Source organism: Patiria miniata, unplaced genomic scaffold (assembly GCF_015706575.1).
Source record: "Patiria miniata isolate m_02_andy unplaced genomic scaffold, ASM1570657v1 HiC_scaffold_3, whole genome shotgun sequence".
Taxonomy (NCBI): Eukaryota; Metazoa; Echinodermata; class Asteroidea; order Valvatida; family Asterinidae; genus Patiria; species Patiria miniata.
The window spans coordinates 19,738,160-19,764,321 of NW_024037069.1; the positions used below are offsets into that span (position 1 = coordinate 19,738,160).

At 39.5% G+C, this 26,162-nt stretch overlaps 1 protein-coding gene, 3 long non-coding RNA genes and 3 other non-coding genes across 10 annotated transcripts; all 7 read right to left on the minus strand.

Annotated features, from left to right (window-relative positions):
* Nucleotides 1-1,012: 1,012 nt before the first annotated feature.
* LOC119737246 (ubiquitin-conjugating enzyme E2 variant 2-like) lies at nucleotides 1,013-7,894 on the minus strand. The gene is made up of 4 exons (XM_038211444.1): nucleotides 7,689-7,894; nucleotides 4,915-5,069; nucleotides 2,297-2,422; nucleotides 1,013-1,390 (listed from the first exon to the last, which is right to left on the minus strand). The coding sequence occupies exons 1-4, from the start codon at nucleotides 7,690-7,692 to the stop codon at nucleotides 1,259-1,261; spliced, it is 417 nt and encodes a 138-aa protein (XP_038067372.1). The 5' UTR covers nucleotides 7,693-7,894; the 3' UTR covers nucleotides 1,013-1,258.
* Nucleotides 7,895-8,034: 140 nt separating this feature from the next.
* LOC119737248 lies at nucleotides 8,035-24,758 on the minus strand. 4 transcript variants are annotated; one of them, XR_005272358.1, is made up of 6 exons: nucleotides 24,745-24,758; nucleotides 12,995-13,030; nucleotides 12,618-12,814; nucleotides 11,578-11,968; nucleotides 10,950-11,079; nucleotides 8,035-10,418 (listed from the first exon to the last, which is right to left on the minus strand). It is a non-coding gene; the product is annotated as an uncharacterized LOC119737248 (long non-coding RNA). The 4 variants fall into 4 exon arrangements; XR_005272361.1 differs by lacking the exon at nucleotides 12,995-13,030; XR_005272359.1 differs by lacking the exons at nucleotides 12,995-13,030; nucleotides 24,745-24,758 and adding an exon at nucleotides 13,796-13,819.
* On the minus strand, nucleotides 14,708-18,311 carry LOC119737249. The gene is made up of 5 exons (XR_005272362.1): nucleotides 18,244-18,311; nucleotides 17,391-17,453; nucleotides 16,779-16,833; nucleotides 16,041-16,079; nucleotides 14,708-15,303 (listed from the first exon to the last, which is right to left on the minus strand). It is a non-coding gene; the product is annotated as an uncharacterized LOC119737249 (long non-coding RNA).
* LOC119738886 lies at nucleotides 15,617-15,687 on the minus strand. The gene has a single exon (XR_005272522.1). It is a non-coding gene; the product is annotated as a small nucleolar RNA SNORD31 (small nucleolar RNA).
* LOC119738887 lies at nucleotides 16,614-16,682 on the minus strand. The gene has a single exon (XR_005272523.1). It is a non-coding gene; the product is annotated as a small nucleolar RNA SNORD31 (small nucleolar RNA).
* On the minus strand, nucleotides 17,222-17,291 carry LOC119738885. Its single transcript, XR_005272521.1, has one exon. It is a non-coding gene; the product is annotated as a small nucleolar RNA SNORD31 (small nucleolar RNA).
* On the minus strand, nucleotides 18,983-24,721 carry LOC119737250. The gene is made up of 6 exons (XR_005272363.1): nucleotides 23,305-24,721; nucleotides 22,860-22,928; nucleotides 22,337-22,407; nucleotides 21,956-21,999; nucleotides 20,146-20,199; nucleotides 18,983-19,135 (listed from the first exon to the last, which is right to left on the minus strand). It is a non-coding gene; the product is annotated as an uncharacterized LOC119737250 (long non-coding RNA).
* Nucleotides 24,759-26,162: the final 1,404 nt, after the last annotated feature.

The following is a 26,162-nucleotide window of genomic DNA, read 5'->3' on the forward strand; positions in this document are numbered from 1 at the left end:
TCAGCCGACATTTGACGAAAAAAAAATAATTTTTGTTTTAAAAAAGCTGCGTCGCCGCACCACTTGTGGGGCAAGCTCCATACCAGAAACCGGAGACTTTTTTTTTTGGCCTAAAGTTTGGAATCAAAATTCAATTAAAAACACAATGACTTCCAGACACACACACAGATTAAGTTGGCTATAAAATGAGAAACTTAATAAGTGTTCTTTGAAATTACGTTACAATGTACGTTCCTTTAAGCAAGCACTTTTCATAGCATTGAGGATGGTTATAGACTGCAGAGGGCGACATTTGATCAGCTCACGATTCGGATGCAGACTGGTTCCCACTCCTTTAATATAGGGACCGGTAGCTAGTTCCTAGTTAAAGCCATTGACTTGACTGCCTGAGCGCATGCGCAGTGTGATTTTTTTAATTATTAAAAATGATGTTTACAGCTTTGCGTATGGATTACAGTTGAACACATGGCTATAAAAACAATGACTCTTAGCATAACCAGTAGGCAAAATTACCACAGGGTTTGCACGAAAGTATATTTGAAACATTTCAACTGCATAGGTTTCAAATACTGCAAAGCAGCGCCGGCTCTAAATTGATAGTTGCCTGAGACACTCAGCGAAAATCGAAACTCATCATCCCACAATTGCCCATTAGTGGTAACCTTGTTGCTCTTTTGCAATAGGATGGTTCCGCGCTTCCTTTATCGTTGTGATTTTGTACTTAGGGGCTGGGAATCAGACCTAGTTGCATTATGGGTATATTTTCCTAGCCCCGCATATAATTTGCATACATTAGGAGGAAATCCTCCTAATGTATTCCTAATCTTTTACCCGATACCGGTCCCTACATTCGAAGTCCAAAGGACAATTGTGGGACCGGGAACCAGTCTACTCATGAGGCTCAAGTGAGGGTACATTTCCACGTTTTGAACACTCCAAAGTGAACCCTTGCATGCAATTGGCTAGTATACTATGGTCATGCAACACACTCCGAGTGTCTACATAGGTTTCTCTAGAGTACATAGTGCCTCGTTCAAAGCCAGTTGCACCACAGAATATGGAAGTTAAGCGCCCTCACGTAACTGAAAGATTTGCATTTTTTATGATAGTGGCTCATGATATTTTGCCACAGCCTCTACGTTTTTGGAAATGCTCACAGCCAATCCATGACCCAACACAAAAAAAGTTAAAATTCAACTCACATGCTGTCACAAGTGGAAGGAGAGGTTAAAGGTGGGGGTTGGTGGGGGACTGTGGATCAAAATGTAGCCCCCTCTGGAGGCTGACGTACTTTATTGTTGCGAGCCATCCAGCTACGGATGCCGCTCAGTAATTCCTTGATGGTGTACGTCATCTTCCATTGTTGAAGCATGGGAAACGTCTTCTCTAGCTGCAAGTATCATTCCAAAGAAAGCAAAGGAACTTTCAAATAAACCACAAAGGGACACCGACTAGGTGTATTCTAATAATACACCTAAGTTGGACAATAAAATTGACTGGAACGGAGTTCGAACCTGCGACCTCTGGATTACCGTTCCTGTGCTCTTCCAACTGGGGAATCACCAACATGGGGCTGGATTGTTGGTAGAGCACCGAAATGGCAATCCGGAGGTCACAGGTTCATACCCTGCTCAAGTCAATTTCTTTCTTCAATTTTACCAGGTCAATCTAAAAAAAAAAAAAGGAACCAAAGAGTTGGTTATTAGTCATTAGATTCTCAACATTGTAAGAAGATAGGGCACGTATCTAAAAATGAGAGCTTTTACATCACTGGTTTCCACGCCTCATTATCACACATAAGTCAACGCATACCAGGGAAATTCTCTGCTTAACCCTCCTATGCAAACATACGTTCTGCACCAAGTTGTCCTTGTAGTAAAAATCAGTCAAAGGATTGTTTCTACAGTTAAGAGCTCCCATCCTACATGAAGCAGGATTGACTGGCTTTGGCTGTTTATGTAACTTGATACAGCTATACTTTGACTGTAGGTAACTGATAAGGCTGCTGTGCCAACCACTTGCCTGCTTTTGTGTGTTGACTGAATTTGACTAGTCACAGTGCTTGCTTGAATTATGATCTGACCGTTGGCGACTAGTCTGTGTAAAAGGCATGGCAGGGGAAGTGGATTGATATTTTTGACTGTCTGTGACTTTTCAGATAAAAGGAGGGTATTTTTTCCCACCACTTATTGTATTTTGTGTACAAAGTACAAATAAGTTGTTTCTTCAATAAAAAAAACAACAACAAAACAACCGTTTGTTAAAAAATACAAAAACAACTACAGCTATTATTTACCGTGCCATCTCGATCGTTGACGTGAGGCAGGTTTATCCTGGTGACAAAGCGTACCGTGGGCGCCTTAACGGGGTAGTGATTGTCACACTTCAACTTGAGAGTGTAGATGCGGTCCTCAAAGTGAGTCTGCGAGGGAAGCAACACAACACAGTTACAGTCTAAATGGAATTGCTGGAGAAACATTTGTGAGAAAACAGTTCACTGACAATATAGCTACATGAAAAATGCAACGTTGCTTTTGCAAGCTTTACCCTAATACCTAGGCCGTTTTGGCTAGGAATCCTCAATCCTGCAAAATCCTCCAATTGTAATAATTGGATTCAGCCTCAATCCTCTAAATTCATCTGTTATTTCTTCCATTTGTTCAGTGGAGGGGTGACCATTGCCTCAATCCTTCAAAATCCTCCAACAATCACTGTTAATGGGTTGAGGCAGCGCCGGTGACATTCAAAAGCAGTGCGGATGATATTGAGCATAAAGCAGGGCTCAATTATGAATTGGTTGAACATAAAGAATACAGGGTACAGCCTATGCGCCAGACACAATGCATCCTCCATTCAGCCTCAAATCTCCGAAATCCTCCAAAACCTCCTGGGGAATTTTGGAGGATTGAGGAGAGTTACGGTTACTCCATGACACACACTTCCATGTCTGAATCCACATCACCTCCAAACTTTTTATTGCCATTGTAAGGAGACTCGTTCCTGTTTTTTAACAGTGATGCCAGTGGGTTTCTGCTCCAGGGCCTAAAAAAACGTGAAAGGATTTTGAAGGATTGAGGCACGCATGCCAAAGCGATAGCAATACACCATAAACACACCCATACTGAAATTTGTATCCTTGTGGAGACATTTCTTTGTTCTCGTGTACTAAAGTTTTCGAGTTTGAAAGTACTCTTTTAAAATGCTCTTATTTTAACCAGAATTAATTCCTTGGCTGAAATTCGGACTTAATATCCCTTTTCTAAAACTATTTCATTTGCAACAGATCAACCCACCTTGGAAATTCCTAGTTTTTGAGTAAAATCCATATATGTATTTCGTTAAAACCTTGTGGAGACGTATTCATCTATAGAAATTGCCCTGTGGAGACGTATACAATCTTTTGTCCCCCTATTGTGTGCATGTCTCCAGAGGGCACGGTGTATCAGATCACTATACCGCACCCATGTACACATGTTTGTCTACATTGAATTTACAATTCCTACTGAGCTAGCATGGCGATTGCTATGGAGCATCGCATGCACAATTGTTTTCTCTGTGAATGCTACACGAGGATTTATTATTCCTGTCTGTGAAGGGATGGAATGCCGGAGTTCATTTTTTTAAAACATGAAAAAGCCTGCATTCAGGTTGTAGCCTGAGAAATGGCATCCCTATAAGCAACCTCTAGCAGGACTGTACCAGTAGTTGAGTCTATAGACCAGTATCATGTTGCGGCCATCTTGATTTTTCCCATTCAAATCAATGTAGCCAAAGCGAGGCTGGAAGGAAAAATAGTCTGGTTCCTTTTTGCCCCCCAAAATTATCATTCTGTACTGTTATTGGAAACAGGGAACATGACTGGAATGGTGGCAGCATGATAAAGGTCTATTGCAAACAAAGTCCGCTCAAGAGTACATTACAAGTCAATGCAGGGGTTTGTCACAGGTAGGGGATGAACACTAAAATCAAAAAATATATAATATATGTGCTTATATTTTTTACCAACGGTCTCAAAGCGCTTTACAATTATTACCCCTGTTCATCGGGCCATGAGACCAGATTTTGCAGCAGCTTAAGATATCTAGTCTCTACCTTCACAGGTACCCATCTATACTCCTGGGTGGAGAGAGGCAACTGTAGTAAAGTGCCTTGCCCAAGAACACAAGCACCGTGTTCCCCGTCAGGGTTTGAACCCACATTCCACGGCACGCGAGTCGAACACCGTAATCATTGGACGGCAGCGTTCCACGATCAATAAGACAGGAATGCCTTTGACTGAGTTTGAATTATGTTGTATGGACTCTGACCTGACCTTTACAGGTAACAGCAAGTCGGGTCTTCCTTAACAGAAGACGAACAATGACAAAGTTAACACCTTTGACGTGGTTCACATGAACAGCATTGTAAATGACTTGAGACTGGGTAAATCGTTTTTGATTTGTGGCGACTTGAAACTCCCTAACCTTCCAGGGTATGTTTGCTAGAACCCTGCCAAACGTAGCAACATGCACCACTTGTCTAAGTGACAAGCCTGCCAAATGTAGCAAGATCCATCAGGGGAAAAGTCTCAAGGCCACACTGCCTCAGAGTTTGTGGTCACCGCACACAGCAGGATACAACTGTGGCATTGTTCAATGGGACTTAGCTTTTATTGTTTCAGAGCTGGCCATTCATGCACTGGTAGTGGTAGCTGAATGCATCAAAGTGCACCAGTTCTTTGCCACCTGATGCACTGTGATGCGTCTGGCAGGGTTAGGGTTAAAGCAAATTCCCCAACTATTGTTGAGATGATTCCAACAATACGTTGAGACCATATCAACTAGCGCCTGGAATGTCCAAACTTCAGTTGGGACGATGTGATAGTTGGGGCATACAACAACGACTCCCCAACTTGAGGTCCGAGTCTGAGATTACCTGCGGTGGGCCAAGGATCGTTCCGTTCCAGTATGTGAGGGTGATGTCGTTATCGTACTCCAGACCCCAGCTGACGGCAATGTCTCCACCCTTCTGACCTTCCTCAAGTTCCGCCAGAAGCTGGAAATTGCGGGGCACTTTGACCGGAGCAGCAGCTGAAAGACAAAACAGGAGGAGGATGTTGGGAGGAATTTCATTAACCCCTTGAAGCCAGGGAGCAAACCCGCTTTCCACTAATCCCCACTGGTATGCATCTCTGCCAAGTAGCTCCAAGATTGGAACTTTCTTTTACTCGCACTTAAATTTTTCTTCTGCACGAACTTCCCCCTGCTTCACATGCACCTTAAACTTCACCTCAGCATTAACATCCAGAAGTGGACTTTGCCGAGTACCCGCGTAGATGTAGATGCGTATGAGCCGTGCTTGTATGCGGGGAATGTGCTGCGTTCGCCCACACAGATGGTAGCGGACAAAGGCCACTGTGCTGGCATGTGTGTAAGCCAGGCGTTTAAAACCCGTACGCAAGTCCCAGCTTCATGTCTTATCATCATTTCTGCAATAGCCTCCATTGAGATGATATATGAATAAAAAAGTGGCATCAGGCGGCCACATTTTTTCCGTATTTCATAGTTCGAAATACACACTGCACCAGCCCAGCTATGTTTTGTTAGGGTGGTCGGCACTTTTGGGGTTTTTTGGTCGAAATATTACAAACTTGGTATCATTGGAAAGAGCTTCCAAAAAGAAATCTAATGGTACCAATTATAACTTTATATCTTAAAGTATGGTGAAGTTATGGTCCATTAAAGGGGCATGTCCAACCCTAATTATTCTGTCGGCATGGTGCGGGGTGTAAAATTAAAAAGAAAAATCCAAATCACCTCAAAATATTTGAGAAAGGTTTGGAAAACATTTTCAAGTTCATTTATATGAGATCATATTATTTTAAATTTGTATTCTCAGGTCCTCTTTATGCTAGTCCTTTAATAGCTGGTATGTGTAAATTTCCTCGGAGCTGTCATATTTGAGGTTGATTTGAACCAGGATGGCCAATCCAGGGACCTCAAATAGAAATGCATGGAAACCTTGCATTAACATTCACCCAACTGTGTGTTGAAAGTATTATACGGTCAAAAAAAAAGGGTTTTTAACTTAGCAAAAGTATATCTTTAAAGTATGGAAGTATTTGATGACAGACAACATTTCTCCAATATGTAGGTTCCAGTGGGAATTAACTTTATACTTATTTTGTCCCCTTTTTTTGGCCTTATGCAGAGATGTATATTCAAGAATAATTAAAAAAAAAACCATTGAATCTTGTTCTTCATTATACATTGTACTCAGAACAGTCTGGTTAGACTTTGGACTAAACATTATCAGGAACTAGAAGCCTAGGGCAAAAAAAAGCAAAGACAAAAATAAGCTAATTTTAACATGTTTAGTGCAAATTTAGGCTAGTTCAAGTTTGGAAAATATTCAGAAACAGTCGAAATATTACTAAATTAATTTTTTTAGCAGAATTGTATATTTGTTCAATGTAAATTTCCCCAATAAAGCAATCCACCAAAATTTACCCCAGTAATCACAGCATTGAAATATTATTGCTTCATGCATGCATAAAGCATGGAGGAAGAAATAGGCAGCCATTGTGACACCGCCGTGCGCCATATTTTAATCACCTTGCTGAAGGCACCCCGACAACAAAACCCCCCAGCGTCAAAAAGCGTCATGGGAAACATAACAAAAAAACTAGTCACACAAACTCCTGAAATTCCACCCTTTCAGAAACTACCCCTTTTTTAGTCTTTCATGAACTCATCATGTGAGATTTTTAACGATTTTTCGGCCCAAAAATCATGACAATCTGTACCTTTATTTCGTCGTGAAAAAATCTCCAAAATCGGAAGACAAAAAAAATTGAGCGTACCTCTTCTTGGTATGAGTCGAAAGAGATTTTCTTTGGCTTTACTATGATGTCATTTCTATTTTTGTCCGACGAAATCTCGGCAAATCTCGCCATAAAACGTGAGTGAATGTCACGAGCTAAAAACAAGATGGCCGCTCCCAGGGCGACTGCGATCACAACTTCCCAGAAATAAACATCGTTTTCAACACCAGATTTCACGATTTCGAATATGGCAATCATCCAAAACAAATATATAATTGGAAAGATCCATCATTTCTCTCTGTAATCATCTCATCAGAGAAACTGTTCCAGTTTCAAAAAAAGGTTAAACTGCGCCAGTTTGAAACACACTTTCGCACGCAAATAGATACAAATGAAGATCGACCCCGTAACGCCGACCTCCCTAGTTTTGTGCGACATCGCGCATTGCGTGTGTGCAACGCACACGCCAATCTCCTTATAAGTTGTAACTTAAAGCCAATTAAAGGAGTTGTACAGGGACATTCCATATTATAGTCAGAGGGGTATTTCATAAAACACAAAGTAAAGTTGTTGAACAAAATGGTTGGCAACGTCTAGTTTTTGAGTTTGACTTGTTTTGATTTTTGGACCGAATTTTTTTTTTTTAACCGAAAAGGTATTTATGATTGAATGGGAATAAATATGTTTGGTCGGTATTAAACACTCTGTTTAAGACCGGTTGGAGTCTGGAGTGCTGAAAATTACCCTTGACTTTGCCTCAAGTATACCATGGTATACAGAGTTTTTAATACCTCCCAAACTCGCATTTCCTTGTGCAACATCATTAACATGGTCCAAACAACACTGCCAAATTGAACTGGAAATGAAATATTACTTAGATACTTACACATCTTAATAACAATTATAACCCTTATATGTTTGCCTCTGAGTTGCCTTTAACAGCCGTCAATCATGTCAATTAAACGTGGACTATTTGGAGGTAAGACATGTGTAATAAGACGCAGAGATGATGTAAAACAAACGACACCGGCGCTGCATGCTAAACCACAGAGTGTACCATGTACCACATAACCGCGGTTTCGTGACCGGTCGCCTTGTTAAAGTGAAAGGGCGCCCTCCATTATTTTATTCGGCACGGCACACGTGGCCGATATAGAGGGCGCACTTGAGTATAAACGGTACACAAATTCTGCTCGAATTCACTTTTAATCAACATGGACAAACATCATGTATTCAGGCAGAACTTTAATAGTAAACTTATGTTAATTGTCGAGAGGCAAATGAAAAAGCGGACACCCTTAAAAAAGCCTTGACTATCAATAATGAGAACAAACAAACAATAAAAAATTCTTTGGGGCTAAAAACCTTATGAACGAATGAAAGGTTTGCAGAAACACCATGTGGAAATAATTTCTCAAACTCGGAGAATGGTTCTGAAAATAACTTGAGGTTACTCTGTTTTGGAGTTTATACCTCTGGTTCTTTTCAAAACCATTCTCTTAGTTAGAGAAATAATTCCCACATGGTGTTTCCGAAAACCTTTCATTCATTAGTACATGTATCTCCACCATGCAAAGCCTCAAATCTTACTTAAAACCTGATGGTATTTTAGAGTTTATGATTGCAATCTTATCTATGGACTAATCTTGAAAGGTTTCTCGTCACTCAACTGGATCGCGACACCAGAAAATATAATTCATTCCTTCACTTTGCTACATTAAAAACAAATAATGCAAATCAAACAGAAATTTCACTTCATAAATTTATTTACTAAAAAAGTGATAATCATAAATTTCAAATAAAAATCGATGTCATATGACAAGATAAAAACATGGAAAATTTTTTAAAAGATACGGGCTAATTATGAAATTTACTTCTAGAATAATTAAAACTATTTAGATTACATAAACATGTATCCTTCTACAAGTAATATTTTATGTTACGTACTAAACAAAACGGGCAGAAAAATATAAGACAAACATACAAAATAGATAAGGTTTGGGTATGCAAGCAAGTCTACACAAGACTGTGTAGGAAATTAAACAAAATACTGCAAGTGTTGGTCATTTATTTGTGAGGTATCAAGATTTTACAAAACCAAGTCTTGGTACAGTGTATTGTAAACTCCACTGGTGGAATGAATGGTACAAATGATTTTATTTCCAAATACAGTCGAGTCTCGTTATAACAAACTCGTTCGGACCTAGCCAAATTGTTTGTTATATCAGAATTTTGTTTTAAGAGGAACATTAGTCCCATTCATTGTGCATATAAATGCACAGTCGGGACCAAGGCTTTATGTTTGTTATAACCAGAAGTTTGTAATAACGAGAGTCGACTGTACAGGCAGGAAGCTGGGAAGTAACCAAAAAATATGAAGAAATTCCAAGATTTGCAAGACTTTATACAAGTGTTTTTCAATTTCTAATGGCGTAAGGGTGAGGTGAACAATGAGGAATCAGTCGATCCAAGGAAAAGTCGCATGCATGTTAAAAAACAGAAGAAAGAAAGAAAGGAAAAAATCAAACAAATTACAATCTTCTTGTTTTTGATCTTTTGGGAATTAGGAATCTTTATAGCAGTAATGCCCATATAAGTTGGTTTGACTTTTTCCTTCTTTGTGTTGTTAAAAATTGTCTGAGATAACAAGTCTCCGGTGCAAGACATATCAATGTCATGCAGATGTGCGATTCCGTAGGCCCGTTCTATACGCTGAGCTACTGCAGTGCCGAACCCAATTAACTTGACTTTTTGAATTCGGCACAGCGATGGCGCAGCGGTAGCACGGCGTTTAGAATCATTTGGCTCGGCGAATTGAGTTTAGCACAGCACCATCCTTTAAGGGCGACAGGGCAGCCGCACTATCGTCGTTCAGAATGGCAGTACTAGTGGCTCGGCACTGTTCTAAACGCCGTGCCATTACCGTGCTGAACTCAATTCAATTCTAAGTTGGGGCAAACATTTTAGGAATGCACATGCTCACGATACCCTCTCTTGCATCCACATCACGGGGAGTGTAATTAGCCAGTCCTTCTGATTTGAAAAATCACAGGTGTGTAGAAAATGCACACCTGGGTTTTTGTAAGCGTGTGATTTTTCTAGGTGTGTGATTCTGTGGTCCAAGCTGGGGCTGAACAATATATTGTTTTTCAAAATATTCATCTTGGTTTACAATAAAGCCATATTCTCTTCACCGACGTACTTTATTTTTCACAAATTATGAAGTATAATTATGCCGTATATGTATGCCAAGGTGTGCGGTACTGAGGGATTCAGGCGTGTGATTATTCCCACTTCTCAGGAAGCATTTAGGCGTGTGATGGCGTGGGGGTGTGATCGCACACCTCAAAACAGAAGGACTGTTAAGCCCGATTGGTTTGATCGTGCTGAAAGTCCATTGAACTGCTTGAATTGCTTTAACCTGGCCCATTACCCCAGATGCAGTGCGACTATCACGTTCGGCATTTAGAGCAACTGCCGTGCTGTAGAAGAGCTATTGCTGCACTCATTTCAATTAAAATCGGCGTGGAAGGTGCACAGCGTCTACAATGAGTCTCTGTTGCAGTTGAATACTTCAGTCCTTGTTAATAGTCCGGCATTCCGTCTTTGCTGATGTCTACAATGTAAAGAAGATAAGGTAAATTCCAGCATTATGAAAGGAAGTGTAATGTCCGTGACAGAGCCAACTAACCATGAAAAAAAAATTCAAAGAAACGATCCAAAACCCTATTCTGTAATCTTGTTGACCACTACTAGATGATGGATACAGCATAAGATTTGAAAAATGCATTTTCAGGCTCATTCGCTGAGCTGACCATAAAACATGAAACCAAAGAATACATTTACAAAAGAAAAACAATTAACGAGAGTTCTAGACCGGTGTTCCAGAATTGCATTTTAATAGCAACTCTAGGTGACCTTAATATATTTTGGTTTCAAATCGGAGAACTCAGTGTATATCTTCCATCGATCAGATTCTTTAACAGTCAATCTATTGACGCAGTCACTCTTGTTTCAAACATCGAATTCTTTCACATATGGAATTCAAATCTTCAGAATAATTTTGTTGCAGAGGACTCTGGAACCCGGGTGTTTGTCAACAAATAGTGAGTTCAAGTCAATTTTAACAATGATCATTTAGCATTACCTCACCACGCTGCGAAGCCAGCTCGGCGCAGTGCCTCCGATGACATAGCTGGATACTTCCGCATAAACGATGCCACAGCGTTGACAGAGTCTTGTGAATCATCATCATTGGAAGCGACAAATTGGATCATCTGTAATTCACACAAATAAAACTTGTCTGCTGAAAAAGTTGTATTGTACACACGCTGGAAGAAATTGTACATTTTTTGAAATGTAAATTCGAAAGAATTTCTTTGGACAGTATTTACTAAAACAGGGCCCAATTTCACGGCGCTGCTTAGCACAAAAATTTGCTTAGCACAAAAATAGTCTGGCTTATAAAAGCAGGTAACCAGCCAAAACTCCACGTAATGTATATTGCTCGTGATCAGTATTCAGCTGTTGTTTGCTTAGCATGAAAATCACATGGAGTTTTGGCTGGTAACCTGCTTTTATAAACCAGACTTTTTGTGCTAAGCAAATTTTTGTGCTTAGCAGCGCCGTGCAATTGGCCCCTGGTCTAAAGCATAAATTAATTAATAAAAAAAATTAGGATATCAATGTTTGTAGATAACTATTCAGCATTTAAATAAATCTTCGCCATGCAAAAAGAAAGAAAGAAAAAACATGAATTTTTCATAAAGCTTTACCTCAATTAAATCTTTGGTGCATTCTGCAGCAGCAAGTGAGTTGGAATCCTCTGTAGGGTTGACAGGGACCTGGGCTTCGTTATCGGTGAGTGGATCGGAGTCGTCCGACTGGTTCAGATCTGCTAGTAAGGTTTGAGTCGCTGCTTCAGCTTGACATTTTCAGCTTTTAAATGCTGGATCTCTTCCAGTACTTGCTCATTTTCCTGAACAGTTTTCTTCATTACCTCCTCAAGACATAATGTCTCCTCCTCCTTGTCTTGGAGAGTTTGACTGAGCTTCTTCTTTTCTTGATCCAGATCCCGAGATATTTTGTGCATGATGGTCAAGGCTCCCGAATTCATCTCCTCCAAGCTTTCCAGCAATTGATTGATTTTCCCTTCATTATCAGGAGCTGCATGTTACAAAAAGGACTTATTTAGGCAAAAAAATCAGTGCTGGATAAAATGAAGCTGTAATTGGCTGAAAGTTCCAAAACAAAATCATAATTATGATAAATATCAGGTTTTAAATCTCAGTCTAAAACAGTGGATTTTTTAAATCCACAATTGCTTGCACCCGACTCTTGTTCCAAAGAAATAAAATGAATGAATTCACCGTTCTGCCATCACAACTGTTATCATCTTCTCGGTTGCATATCATGAAATGATATATCATGTATACTATAGTTGCCTTGCTACAAAAAGATGTAAATGTACAGCACGTGTGACTGAACAGACACCTGGCAGAGACAGTCCGTCACTTTGTGGTGCACGCCAATGATCTAAAGCCAAATCGATATTTCATTGCGGATGTACCAACTCGACTTAGCAATGCACTTGTAGGATAAACGATGCACGTCATGCCACCCTAGTCCACAAGGCATTACAGAATCATGTTGGTTTGTTTATCCAAAAATTCTATCCCACAAAAAAATGGCACAATTCTTCCTCCACAGGAGATGTCGAATTGGCTTATTCTGTACATGAAGGAAAGTTTGTGTCCCTTCCTCTATGTTCTAAGACATAATTTGGCTCTATTAGAGAAATCTAAAATTTGCTGACCTTTTTTGTTTGACAAATCATTGAGTGGAGCTTTCTTTACTTGCTTCACCCTGGCATGCCTGCCCCTGGGTTTTGGTCGGCGTCCCATGTAGTATCGTTTGTGTTCACCGGCTTTTCCCTTTCTATCGTGGAGATTTGTCGGTTTCCGTTGACCATCCTCCATTTTTGGTTTTGTTGTTGACAACAAGTGAAAAGATCTGGAAACCAAAAAAAAAAAAAACCCAGAAAAAATGTTGCAACCTTACGCCACAAGTTTCCGAGTTTTCCGTGATTGTGTACAAAGTCTATGGAGCGTCAATTTTCATAGTATTTCTTAACAAAATTGGAAATATTTCTCAGTGCCAGATTCATGTCTTATCATTTTTGCAATGAATGACCTTCAAGTTTCATTGAGATGATAGGCCTTGCTAGGCCTATGATGAAGAAAAAAGTGGTGTCAGGTTATATTTTTTTCCAAAAAAACACACCAAAATTCATGTCTATTCAACATTTTTGCAATGACTGACCTCTATTGAGAATGACATGATATATGATTATGAAGCAAAAAGTGGCGTCAGATTGCAACATTTCCATTAAATGTGGCTGTCGAGCGCAATCCGAGTCCAACGCGCAAGTTTAAACCTGCGCGCGCAGGTTTAAACTTGCGCGTGGGACTCAGATTGCGCTCGACATGTCCAAACTTTTGTATGAAACTTTCCATCGTCATTGCACGAAAAATTGCAAGATTGGAAAGAATGTTGCAACCTGGCGCTACTTTTTTCTTCATATAGGCCTATCATCTCAATGCCAATGGAGGTCAGTACATGTATGATGTAGCCTAATTGCAAAATGATGATAAGACATGAATCTGGGATTAAGAAACATTTCCAATTTTGTGACTAAGAAAATTGTCTTGACTCTCCATACTTTTGCACCGAACTAAGTAGCGTCAGGTCTAGCCCCACACATGTGGCCGCGGTATGCTGCGCTGAACCTCTGCAGCATACCGCGGGCCGCGGCCACACTAGTGGGGCTACGTCAGGTCATGCAGGTTGCAAGTTGCAACATTCTAAGATTCGGTTTCTGGCGCGAATATCCCGAAAGAAAAATCGTCGCAAAGTCCATGCAGACGCAGAGTTACCGACGAGCCTTAACTAATCGAAATAGACAATGCTTCATGTACATGGTTTGTTACGCACAAACAGTTAAATATTAGCCTGGGCATACTGGATGAAATTTAACTGTTAAAAAAACACGAAAGACTCACCAAACCATGGAGGAAGGAACACAAACTCACTTCATGCACTTAAGTCAAGTGTTCGCGCGAAAAAGAAGAAGATTGCGCCCTCTTGAGTTCACTTGTAAATACCGGTAGGCAGAGGGCGCACTTCATAATAAAATTAATGACAATTTTCAACACCAAGGGTAATCAATTGGAAGCTTATTTCTTAACTTTAGTTTGCAGTTTCCAATAAATTTCCAACTGTTCAGAATCCCTTTCCCTTATTAAAGAAGATACATCTGCAAACATCAAAAAGCGAATATGTATTTTTTCTCCCCCAACACTAGTCGGCCGACCAGCTTGGAGGAAACTGGCCTTTTTTTCAAAAACCGCTCCTAATTTCTCATATTTAGTTATTCCACATTTTTTTGCAAGTGATTTCACACCTGTGAAGGGGTACAAGCCTGCTAGAGTGATTTCTTGATCTTACAATTTCCCAAAGTCTTTACATTTCTCCGTTTCATCTTGATTGGGGTCAGGGAACCAGACTACAAGAACATGATTGGTTTTCTTGGTTTTTCCAGCATCGACAATCCCAAATGGTGAAACAAGTCAGTTTAACAATATTTGCCATAACCATAGAGGATGCAACATACTAATCCTCCAAATCTATTTATTTCTGAAAATTACAGCAAAAGCAAATGTTGTACATTCCCCTTCAACTTGGAATACATTATACCCAGCTCGGCTCAGAGCTGGGTACACTGTATTCCAAGCTAATCTCCCCAAAGAAATCTCCCTCAAAACTAAATTTGCATTTCAAGAACATACACTTCCAGTTCCTAATATCACACAATACTAAAAAAAAAGAACATATAACACAGAGAAAGTCATTTCAAATTTCTTTAATTAAAACAATTCACAAACTTATTAAAATATATTAAAAACCTTTTCTATAGACAAATAGAACAAATAATAATACGACAGATTTCTTGATACAAATGAAGTGGATTCTATTTCTTTTTTGAATAAAGAGATGATATAGTCAACTTCAACAAAAAGAGTCTGGCAATTGGATGAAAGGTCTGAAAGATGTACCTCTTTCTACACTGTCTTTCTCTTAGATTCAAAAAGTCTGATTTCAGACAAATGTCTGAAAAATCTCACGACTGTTCATGTTATGGAAAATTACAAATATACGGTTCAAAATAAGTGGTTAATGCAACAGAGCTTCACACTAGACCTCAAAACAGCAGATCACCAGGGACTGAGCAGGTTAAATTAAGACGATGCTGCTTAACCAAGTGTTTTGTGGCATCAGCATGACGATTTGAGTCATCATAATAATAATAACGGAGTCTTATATAATAATAACGGAGTCTTATATAGTGCACGTATCTACCAACAATTAGGTACTCAAGGCGCTGGACGAGTCTATTCTCAAGATCGATGGTGATGTCCATCTCCGCTGTTAGGCCACATTATCTACGACAAATGAGACAAGGGGATTCACTTCAGTGGTACAATGGACTGTTCCTGATTTGGTCATGTGCCCGTCACCGTTGGTATAAGTACATCTCCAACAGTGCCAGTAACCTAGCTACCATGGTCACCTGACCAAAAGTCTTGATCTAATTGGTCAATGCGCGCAGTTTGATCGACAGACAGAAAAGGTTCATACCAACAAAAATGTTGTACACAGCACTTCATCCATTCAAAAATCATTGTTGCAGGTAAATTATAAATAATGAAAACTAGGTTTATTTTATCACGGAAAATGAGACCGAGAAATAGAATGGGAAACTCAGTTTGCATACCAATCAGTCACAGCAATCAGACTGGGGCGGTAATGTTATTCATCACTGTTACCCTCTACAGAGACAAACTCAATGATTCAATTCTAGCTTCTAATTTTCGTTTCCCATTTGAATAACTAGAAACAAAGAAAATAGTTCAAAAGATAAAGGGTTGTATTTTACTGTGAAATAATGTTGCAACCCGACGCCACTTTTTTCCTTCATTATCATCTCAATAAAGGTCAGCCATTGCAAAAATGTTGAAGACATGAATCTGGACTCGGAAACATTTCCAATTTTGTTAGGAAATACTTAGAAAATTGTCTAGAATCTCCACAGACTTTGAACACAACCGCTGAAGTGGCGTTGGTATACTATATTCTTTCTGCAGTAGTTTTTTTCCCTCTGTAAATATTGCAAACTAACCTTTGGTGTCATGTGCAACTACAGCACCACTGTCGAAATCTGTGGAGGTGCGACAGGAGAAAGAGAACCTATTTAATAGTGACAGACTTAACAGACGGCTTGGGAACAAAACTGACAATAAATAATGTCTTTTGATTTGCTTTGGCTAACTATTTTCTAGCGGAGAAAAAAAATGAGCACTTTCAAATTTGGAGTGTAAACATTCTTACATACTTCAGCTTACAGTACTTCATGCATCTTTTGGGGGGGATAATTGACATTTTGAATAGAGCATGGAGTTCAAGTCGGATGCGACTTTGAGAGTACATTTTACAACAGCATTTTTCATTTTGGGTACACTGTCACTTGGGCCGTGTCTGAATTAATTGGATACGACTGGAAATTACACACACGCCCATGGAAGCGGCTGCAGCCATTTCAAATGACATGTGTGTTATTTCCAGCAGCAGTTAAGTAATCCAGACGCGGCCCAAGTAAGCATCTACAAAAGATCATGGCATCTATTTCCTCAAGGTCAATAGGGGTTGCTATTCACCCACTGCAGCCGACCATCCCCACTTCAAAAGGATTGAACACAACTCAGAACAAAACCAGTCAGTCACAGACATCAGACCTTGGCGGTGATTCGTCATCACAGTTGCGTCCATTAACTTACACAAACCATTTTTAGTACAACAGGAGCAGACATGTTCAAAGGGCATATTGGTTGACTGACTTTACCGAGAAAAAGTTACTTACTGTTAAGCTTGCTTTTCCACCTGTGATCACTCCGTTGCAGCAATGTTTCTGTGCCCTGAAAGCATTCAACACAAAGCAATAAGATTGGGGAGCCCCCATAGATTGTATGAATTCAACTTGTTTGTAGCCACTTGTGGATTCATACCATCATTGTAGCGGCTGCAGCGACTTCCCACTGACCCCCGTTTTTTTCCAGACGTAGCCAAGTAATTTTATTCGAACGCGGCCCAAGTAAGCATCCTCAAAAGGTCATGTGATCTATTTCCTCAGGGTCAATAGGTGCTACTAACCCTCCTATGGAAACATGCATTGTCAGCCTGGTTATTACTTGGGTCAATATTGGTCAAGACCCCCATTGGTTTGTACACAGTATGCAAGGAGGTGAGACAGAACATTTTTGGCCGTCCATGCAGCCGGCCATCCCCACTTCAACAAGGTTTGCCAACAACTCAGAAGAAAACCAGTCAGTCACAGACATCAGACTGGGGCGGTAGTTCTTTCATCACAGTTGCATCCATTTACTTACATCAACTATTTTCAGGACAAGAGTTTCACATAGCAGTTTCAAAGGGCATATTGTTTGACTGACTTTACCGAGAAATTGTTACTTACTGCCAAGCTTGCTTTTCCTCCCATGATCACACAGTTGCTGAAATGTCTCTTAATAGCAGTGCCCTGAAAGCATTCAACACAAACCAATACGGATTAGAGAGCACCCATAAATTGTATGAAGTCGACTATTTCGCAGCCACACGTGGATTCATACCATCATTGTAGGTTTTAGAATGGTTTCCACAAAGCCAAGAAAGACAAGCTAATAAATACTGCTTTCTTTAATATCAAAGCATTTTCCCCCTTTATGGAACTTGATTAATTCCCAAAGTCTGACACGACTCTTTTGGGAAACGAGATATTTTGGTCATGCATGCATCTCCCTTTGATTCTCTTTAACAGGTGTAAGGCAGTCACATCAGATGAATTAAAACTGTTCATCAAAGTATTCAGAACAGGTCTGTAAATTGTCATCATCATTTGGCTGCCTCTTCACCTGAGTTTTACATTCTTAACCCCAAAACAAACAAAAATCAACCATACAAAGAACTTGTATATGCTTTCTGTTTGACCTTTTTCTCCGAGTAAATTTTTGCATGCCAAGTAGACTTGCCCAAGCCTCCATACGGAGTGCACTTAAGGACGCACAAAGCTGATCGCTAGGGGCCCCCAACTGGGCGAGTCGGAGGGCTCATCAATGACAGCAAGGGAACACAGTTTTCCTCACAAGATTTTTAGTAATCTTGGAATAACTTGCAGCCCATGGCATTTCACTATGTTGCACATACTGAAGTTCCATTCAACAAAGACAGGGATATTCTTTTGGCAAATATTGAAGTTTCTTGGGTTGTTTAGCAATGAAGCTTTGAAAAAAAAAAAAAAAAAAAAGATTTGGATACAAATTAATGCATACCTGGGGTTCTGAAAAGGCGGCCAAATGTTTCCAAGTTGACATGTACATTTTTTACCAGCTTGAAGCATCTGCAACAAAATTTGAAGAGAAATTTCTTGATGTTAATATTAAAAGTAACAAAATCAAAAGACTTTTTCCCATTTGAGGTTTTCGCAGGAGCTCAGAAGCTTCTTAAGAAAATATAATCACTTCAGATCATACGAACGAGACTATATTACTCATCCTTGCTCCAAGCCATAAAAACTCAACAGATTTTTACATATATATATTTTATTTCACGCAAATCAGTGATTTTTTTCAGCATGTTTTTATCTTGAAATGCAAAACTTACAAGCTCTTTGGTTGATGAACTGGAAAGCCATCAAACTGGGTCAACAATCCACTGTACAACAGACCTGTAACATGGGTTTCGCCGAGGCATGTAGCTGCACATTTAAAGAAAACAAAACAGACTGTTAATTTTGATGGTTCTCTTGCACAAAAAAACATTAATTTCTCGCGCAAGTTGCGTCCTTCATGCCAAAAACATAGTGAAACTTAATTCATGCACTGCTGTCACGTTGTGAAATGGCCTCAGAAAAAAGATTCATCCGCAGCACATTGTCAGATATATGCTTGTCAAATTTTGTTCATCACGGACCATGTCACAATCATGCGTGTCAATCTTGGACAACAAAGAATAATTTGCGTTTTAACATTAATTCTACTGTCGGTCTATCATTTACTTTACCTGCATCGCCAAGAGTGAGCAACTCGGCATGCGCAGTCACTGTTGAAATGTCTCCTGCTGGCCATTGGTTAGCTTAAGTCCGAAAACGCAAAAGACAAATGCCTGTCCAACTTCTTGTTGGTGCTGGACTCCGAAACTGCTTTCTGTATCTCGCATCTCATGCTGAAAGAAAGAAACGCCAAGTAATAGCATTTTTGTGGGGAGGAGCTGATGAAAGGTGGGCAGTTGGCTTAATGCATTTGTATGGACTTCGTGCATAAATAGAAGATGGTGCTTCTGCACAACTCTTGAGAGTTCAAGAGGGAGACGACCGAGGGACACACAGAGGAAATGCGTTCAAGATTCCATTACAGTTGTCCTCCCAACTTTATCTGTCAACCCTAACCCCCACTGGGTATTCTCTAGGCACCCTGCCAAATGCAACAGAATGCAGTGCCAGCCTTGGTACCAAGTACCTACCCTGCCAAATGCAACGGAATGCAGGCATGGAATGCATGCAGAGCTGGACACTGCTAAATGCAACAACTTGCAACAACTTTTACTACTGGTGCATTCTGTGGCATTTAGCAGGGTTGGGGTTAAGGTCTGGGGGAGTTTGTGTTAGAAGTCCATGCTCCGAACCTTTGGAAGCTGGAGGGGTGTAGCAGTCCTTAGCTGTTTATATAAGTTTAGTTACTCTTTAAAAAGGCAGTTAATAACATCCATCATCCTATGAATGAGTTGAAGGGGCTCTAATGCATGCCACTCAGATGAAGGTTAGCTGTTCAGGATTTCCTCAACGTTAACTCCGAACATCAGAGAAATATAATGGAGATAGTGATCATCATTGTGGCATGCACTGTAAACTTCACAACAGCAGAACTTTGTTTTGAAAGCATTTCCATGAACCCTGAGGAGCTATTGTCTTTTTTTGTGCAATTAATTTTGTGCTCAAAGAGTTAATGCATAACGTGTTCGTAGTTACAAAAATGTATACAATATAGGTGTTAAGGCTGGTTCATACGAATGCGAATTTGACGTCATCAAGCATTTGCTGCTAAATTCGCCGAGGTGTTCCACTTTTGCAAATTCGCAGCGCAAAAAGTTCGCATCAAGTATTGAACCAGCCTTTTTTTTAATACAATTTTAGAATCATTCCCTCACAGGCGGTACAGTTGCAAAAAAAATCTCACCTCCGCTTATATTTCAGCTCAGTCTGGTGGAAGGACCAAGCACAAAAGGGCATCCTACGGAGACAAAAATGAGTAAATATGAGACACTTGCTTGACACCAACAAAACTACACGTTATCTTTTGAAAATGGCATATCATCTTCTCAACTCGTGTCAAATTTATTCCACAGTGACATGAAAGTGTCCGTCAGATTAAACCAGGATTGTAAATTGCTCTTGGTTTCACAGCTTGGGAAGCCTCAAAGCGGCGAGCAGCTTATCATCATTGGACACATGAAAGAAGAAAGTTCATACTTTGAACATTACGGTCTTTTCACATGATAAAACAAGTCAGGTGTGTTTACAAACACAAATGCCCCGCAACCGTGACTGTTTCCATGACATAACACCACTCTAACATCAACTTACATGTACCTTGGTCAAATGGAACGTTCATTGACAGCATTAGTGTCTTCTGTAGGTTTTATATGAATTAATCCCTAATCCCTATGATCTCAGAATAAATACAAGATTTCTATTGTTTTAGCCACTGTGACCTTGACCCTTGACCTTTCGACCCCCAATGCGATAGGCTTCTTAGGATTGCCAAGGACAATCCACAAACCAAATTTGAAATTCATATGTAAAGTATATCTCAAGTTATCACGCTGACAAAATTTCTTTTGTTTTTGCCACTGTGACCTTGACCCTTGACCTTTTGGCCCCAAATGCAAAAGGCTTCTTAGGATTGCCAAGGACAATCCACAAACCAAATTTGAAGTTCATATGTAAAGTATTTCTCAAGTTATCGCGCTGACAAAATTTCTATTGTTTCAGCCACTGTGACCTTGACCCTTGACCTTTCGGCCCCAAATGCAATAGGCTTCTTAGGATTACCAAGAACAATATACATACCAAATTTGAAGTCCATATGTAAAGTATTTCTCAAGTTATCGCGCTGACAAAATTTCTTTTGTTTTAGTCACTCTGACCTTGACCCTTGACCTTTTGGCCCCAAATGCAAAAGGCTTCTTAGAATTGCCAAGGACAATCCACAAACCAAATTTGAAGTTCATATGTAAAGTATTTCTCAAGTTATCGCGCTGGCAAAATTTCTATTGTTTCAGCCACTGTGACCTTGACCCTTGACCTTTTGGCCCCAAATGCAAAAGGCTTCTTAGAATTGCCAAGGACAATCCACAAACCAAATTTGAAGTTCATATGCAAAGTATTTCTCAAGTTATCGCGCTGACAAAATTTCTATTGTTTCAGCCACTGTGACCTTGACCCTTGACCTTTCGGCCCCAAATGCAAAAGGCTTCTTAGGATTACCAAGGACAATCCACAAACCAAATTTGAAGTTCATATGTAAAGTATTTCTCAAGTTATCGCGCTGACAAGATTTGTCCGGACACACACACCCACACACCCACCCACCCACGGAAGGACAAGGCGGAAACAGTATGCCCCTTCGGCTTCGCCGCGGGGCATAAAAATAACAGATGAAGACTATCACCAAATTTGAATGTCTGTTGTTGTTTGCACATCATTTGCATGCATAATACAGAGTTGTCTTGCGCTAGAAAGCAACGTCATTATGGCAGGCTGGGTTTTTACTCTGTCCTTATGATTGGGTCCTGCACAGGGTCCTTAAAAATAGTTTATTTTGCATGCAGATGACAGATGCATTCGCAGCAAGTTGCATGGGATTTCCAACTTGTTACAGAACCTGAATCAATCCAATGTTAAATTCCGCGCTCAAAGAGTTATGCGTAATATTTGGCTATTTTCAAATTGATAAAAAGTTGATACAATTTTTAAATCATTCTCACCATTAAGTTCATTCTGGTAGAAGGATCACACACAAAGTGGTGCCCTACAGAGGGGAAAAATGGAGTAAATATTAAAAAAATTCCAAACACACCATAGCTACACATACAACGTCCGAATATTTTCATGTTAACTTTAATTTGTGTCATAAAGTTAATCACAATTTTTTTTAACTGTAAAATGAAAGTGTCCGTCAGATTAAACCAGGATTATAAATTGCTCTTGGTTTCACAGCTTGGAAAGCCTCAAAGCGGCGAGCAGCTTATCATCATTGGACACATGAAAGATGAAAATATATGATTTTGGTTTTGTTGCATACTGGTGAAATAACTGTTTTTAAGATTTTACAAATGTTCAATAACTGTTCTTGCATTTGAACTTACCTTCAGCTAAATTTGGCTAAAGATGCTTCATTCTGACCCAGTGATATGTCAGAAAAAAACTTCCCCGTTTTCTGAAGGAAAAAAAATTAAAAATTCAAAACCAAAGTTAAGAATATTGAGCTACTGAACTAAACAGCCATTCGATATGGTGAAAAAAGTTGTAAGCAAGCAATTTTTATTAGCAGAAAAATAAGAAATACAGGCTAAATGCGGCCGTCGGACTAAAACCATTGATAATTCCGAGGAACTCTGCTTACAAATGGAGAAGTGTGATGTACTCAGATAAAGTTTTGGGAACAATAATTCTTCAGCGTTGAGTGAACTCAAAGCGAGCTAGGTTTATCATCACTGTGACATCACATTTTCCATTGTTATGTTTCTGGACATAAATTCGAGTATTTTAGTCACCTAGACCAACTGATTTTTAACAGTTATTTGTTTTTCAACTCTTACTTTTCAAATTTATCATTTTATACAACCTATCTTCGTTTCATGTTCTTGTAGTTCTTGTGTGCGTACTCACCTCAGCTGAACTCTGCTATTATACTTTATTCTGACCCAAAGAATGTCGGAAAAAAAACCTTCCCGTTTCCTGAAAAAAATAAAAACAAGAAGGAAAGAATATTCAGCTCTTGAACTAAACAGCCATTCGATATGGTGAAAAAAGTTGTAAGCAAGCAATTTTAATTTGCAGAAAAATTAAGGAATACAGGATAAATGTGGCCGTCGGACTTTGAAAAACTTAGAAAATTCCGAGGGACTCTGCTTACAAATCGAGAAATGTGACGTACTCAGATTAAGTTTTGGGAACAATAATTCTTCAGCGTTGAGTGAACTCAAAGCGAGCTAGGTTTATCATCACTGTGACATCACATTTTCCATTGGTATGTTTCTGGACATAAATTTAGAGTAATTTAGTCACTATAGACCAACTGATTTCTAACGGTTATTTGTTTTTCAGCTCTTACTTCTCAAATTAATCCATCACGGACGACTCTATTGTAAACAGCCGATCTTTGTCTCATGTTCTTGTAACTCCGTCAATCTGTTGAATAAACGTAAACTGTATTAAATCAAATCTTTATTTAATTCTTAGCCCATTCAGTGGAATCCACTGGTCTCCCACGGGGACAATAAAAGAGAAGACAATGTGTAGACATTGCACTTTTAGATTTAGGAGGAAAACCTAGTGCAAGCTTTGAACTTTTTCATTTTGGAGAGATTTGTTTTAACCAAATGAAATCACCATTTTGTAAATCCCTAATTTTTTTAAAACTTCATTAGATCCAAGCCCTTTCAAGTCAGTGCTCCGATGTCCCCCTCCCTACATTTCTGCTTGTAAAATCCCTGAAAAAGGTCATGCTTTAGTAAAAATTGCAAATTTTCACCCTGAATAATTGACTACATGTAGGGTCATCTATTTTTCAGCAAAGCAGGACCTACTTTTTTCAGTTGAATATTAATTTTAAACCACAAATGTTTCTGTGGTAGCTTACTAGCAGTTCATTACTCATGAACTTGCAACATGTACAAGCACAATGCTCATTAAAATGAAAATCAATGCACATCGTGTGGATCAGTTGTCATTTGGGTCAGTCCTCATTTATATCAGAAGACGCCTCCCTACTAGTCATCACATCCACACTGGATTCGATACTTTACTGTAAACCCAGATTTGGCATCACATCAGGGTTTTATCCCGAATTCCCAACTATCACGACAACATTTATGCTAGGCTGAAGCACCCTGCAAAACTCAACTAAGTCAATATACCCAGTGCACATGCAGCAAATGCAAATTGCTAACACTGGCATACAGGGGTTTGATTATTGATTTATGCAAAAGAGTGCATTTTGACCTTGTCGATGCTTTCTTGGTACTGATCCTGTTTGTTGCTGCATTGTTGACGCTAAATAGATATCACTCGTTCAGTTACCCTTAGCAGTGCTGGTTTGCCTTATTCTGGTCGAATTCTCCCCCTTGGCCTTACCATATGTTTACATGTAAGTGGGGGTATATTCAACCTGAGGCAGAATTTGATCGGTCGATACTTGGGTCTGACTAGCATTGATGCTGAAAACATAGTAAGTACATGATCATGTCATGACTCATGAGTGATTATGGTTAAGATCGCACTCTCTCATTTTCACTAGGCAGTGCCAGTTTTCCTTTTCGAATAGGCCTAATCCCCCTTTTTGTTTTACCGTAATCCTATTTAAAAGACAAAAAAAAAACAATTTAAATTAAAAAATCTGATTTTGGAAAGGATGTTGCAACCTGATGCCATTTTTTTCTTCATAAATCATCTCAATAAGGGTCATTGCACAAATATTGAAAAGACATTACTCTGGGACTGAGGAAAGTTTCCAATTTTTTAGGAAATACAATGTTCTTGAAACTCCATAGACTTTGTACACAACCGCTGAAGTGGCATGATATTGCAACATTCTTTCCCTGAATTTGTTTTCCTTTAAAAAGAAACCTCAAGCTCATGATTGTTTTTATCATTAAGGCAGGCCTAGTCAAGCTAAAATTAATGGAGGTAGACAAGACTGTCCTGCTGTGTGCTGGCAATGCATGTCTGGTTGCACGATTCTGAATTCGGAAAGATTTCCATACGTACGCCACTAATTTTTCCCTGCAATGAACAATCAGCCATCAGAAAGCGATTCCATCATTTCCATGTCCTAAAAAGTGAAATTTAGCAGGGAAAATATTAAAGCATTTAGTGAGAAAACACTAAATTTTTCATGGGGTTCATATGATTTGTACACAGGGTGTCACATTGTGACGTCCGTATATTCCCTGAACATGCTGAATTCATTCATCATTCCTAATCATGCCAATCCAAAGACTAAATCGACAGTTTAGTTTAGCCTACCCTTTCATTACTTTCAGAAATGCATGAATGCTTCACTAAAGAACCATTGCCCTCCATGTTGTGTACACTGCATTATGTGCATGCTCTGTGACGTGAATGTGATGGCGGCGCCATTTTTCTTCCCCCCCCCCAAAAAAAAATCGACATGAAATTCTTCAATCAGACTCGGACAAATTCCACTAAATTCCACCAAAGAGAGAGGTTATCGACAACACCGTTCCTCAACCATGCCTTGCATAAGTTAACATTTACTATTTAAGACGAAGAATGCAGAAAAGTTCAACATTTCAGCTGGAATAAAAGGGATATTGCGGGAGCACTATCATCACCAACCTCCTCCATCGACGTACCACGTGCAAAAGAAAGACCCCTCGTGTCGATGTCGTTCTCACGTGCACAGTACTCGTGGACGTGGCGACGCGCCTGCGCGCCACCGGTCAAAGTTCAGGCGATTGCGGGGAGCTTAAATCATAAATAGCGCCCTCATTTTGGCGAGGAAAAATCTCGAAAAACTTATACATATAGTCACCTGTTTTGTGAGTCGATGTCTATTTTAGAATACAAAATCAGAATATTTGAATTATATGCTAAATGTCTTGTGTAAAAAGTAAAGTTTTTTATTGGCAATGTCATTTTAAAGTATTTTTGGTAATTATGTCAGTGATTATTTCTCCATGCATGAATAACAATCTCCCGTGTACCCCCCCCCTAAAAAAAACCAACAACAACAACATTTCAACACTTTGTCTACCTATTGTAAAACTTTGTCTCTGGATGGCAGAAAGGTTGCACCTTACCATTCAGTTTATCTCTAACATTTACACAGTGCCATTCAAATTCCTATTTAAGTTGTCACTATAGTTCTCAGGCTTTCACTAGAAATCTAAGATTTCCAAAATTCTCCTCCTCTCTCAAACAAAATACTCAACCAAAAGCAGTGGTTGT

Bases quoted from the DNA above. Each gene is read 5' to 3' on its own strand.
- LOC119737246 (XM_038211444.1), bottom strand. The intron at 2,423-4,914 runs GTAATCTCAGAC...CTTCCCTCGCAG, and splicing joins CGATCCTTGGCCCACCGCAG to ACTCACTTTGAGGACCGCAT. The intron at 1,391-2,296 runs GTAAATAATAGC...TGATACTTGCAG, and splicing joins TCAACGATCGAGATGGCACG to CTAGAGAAGACGTTTCCCAT.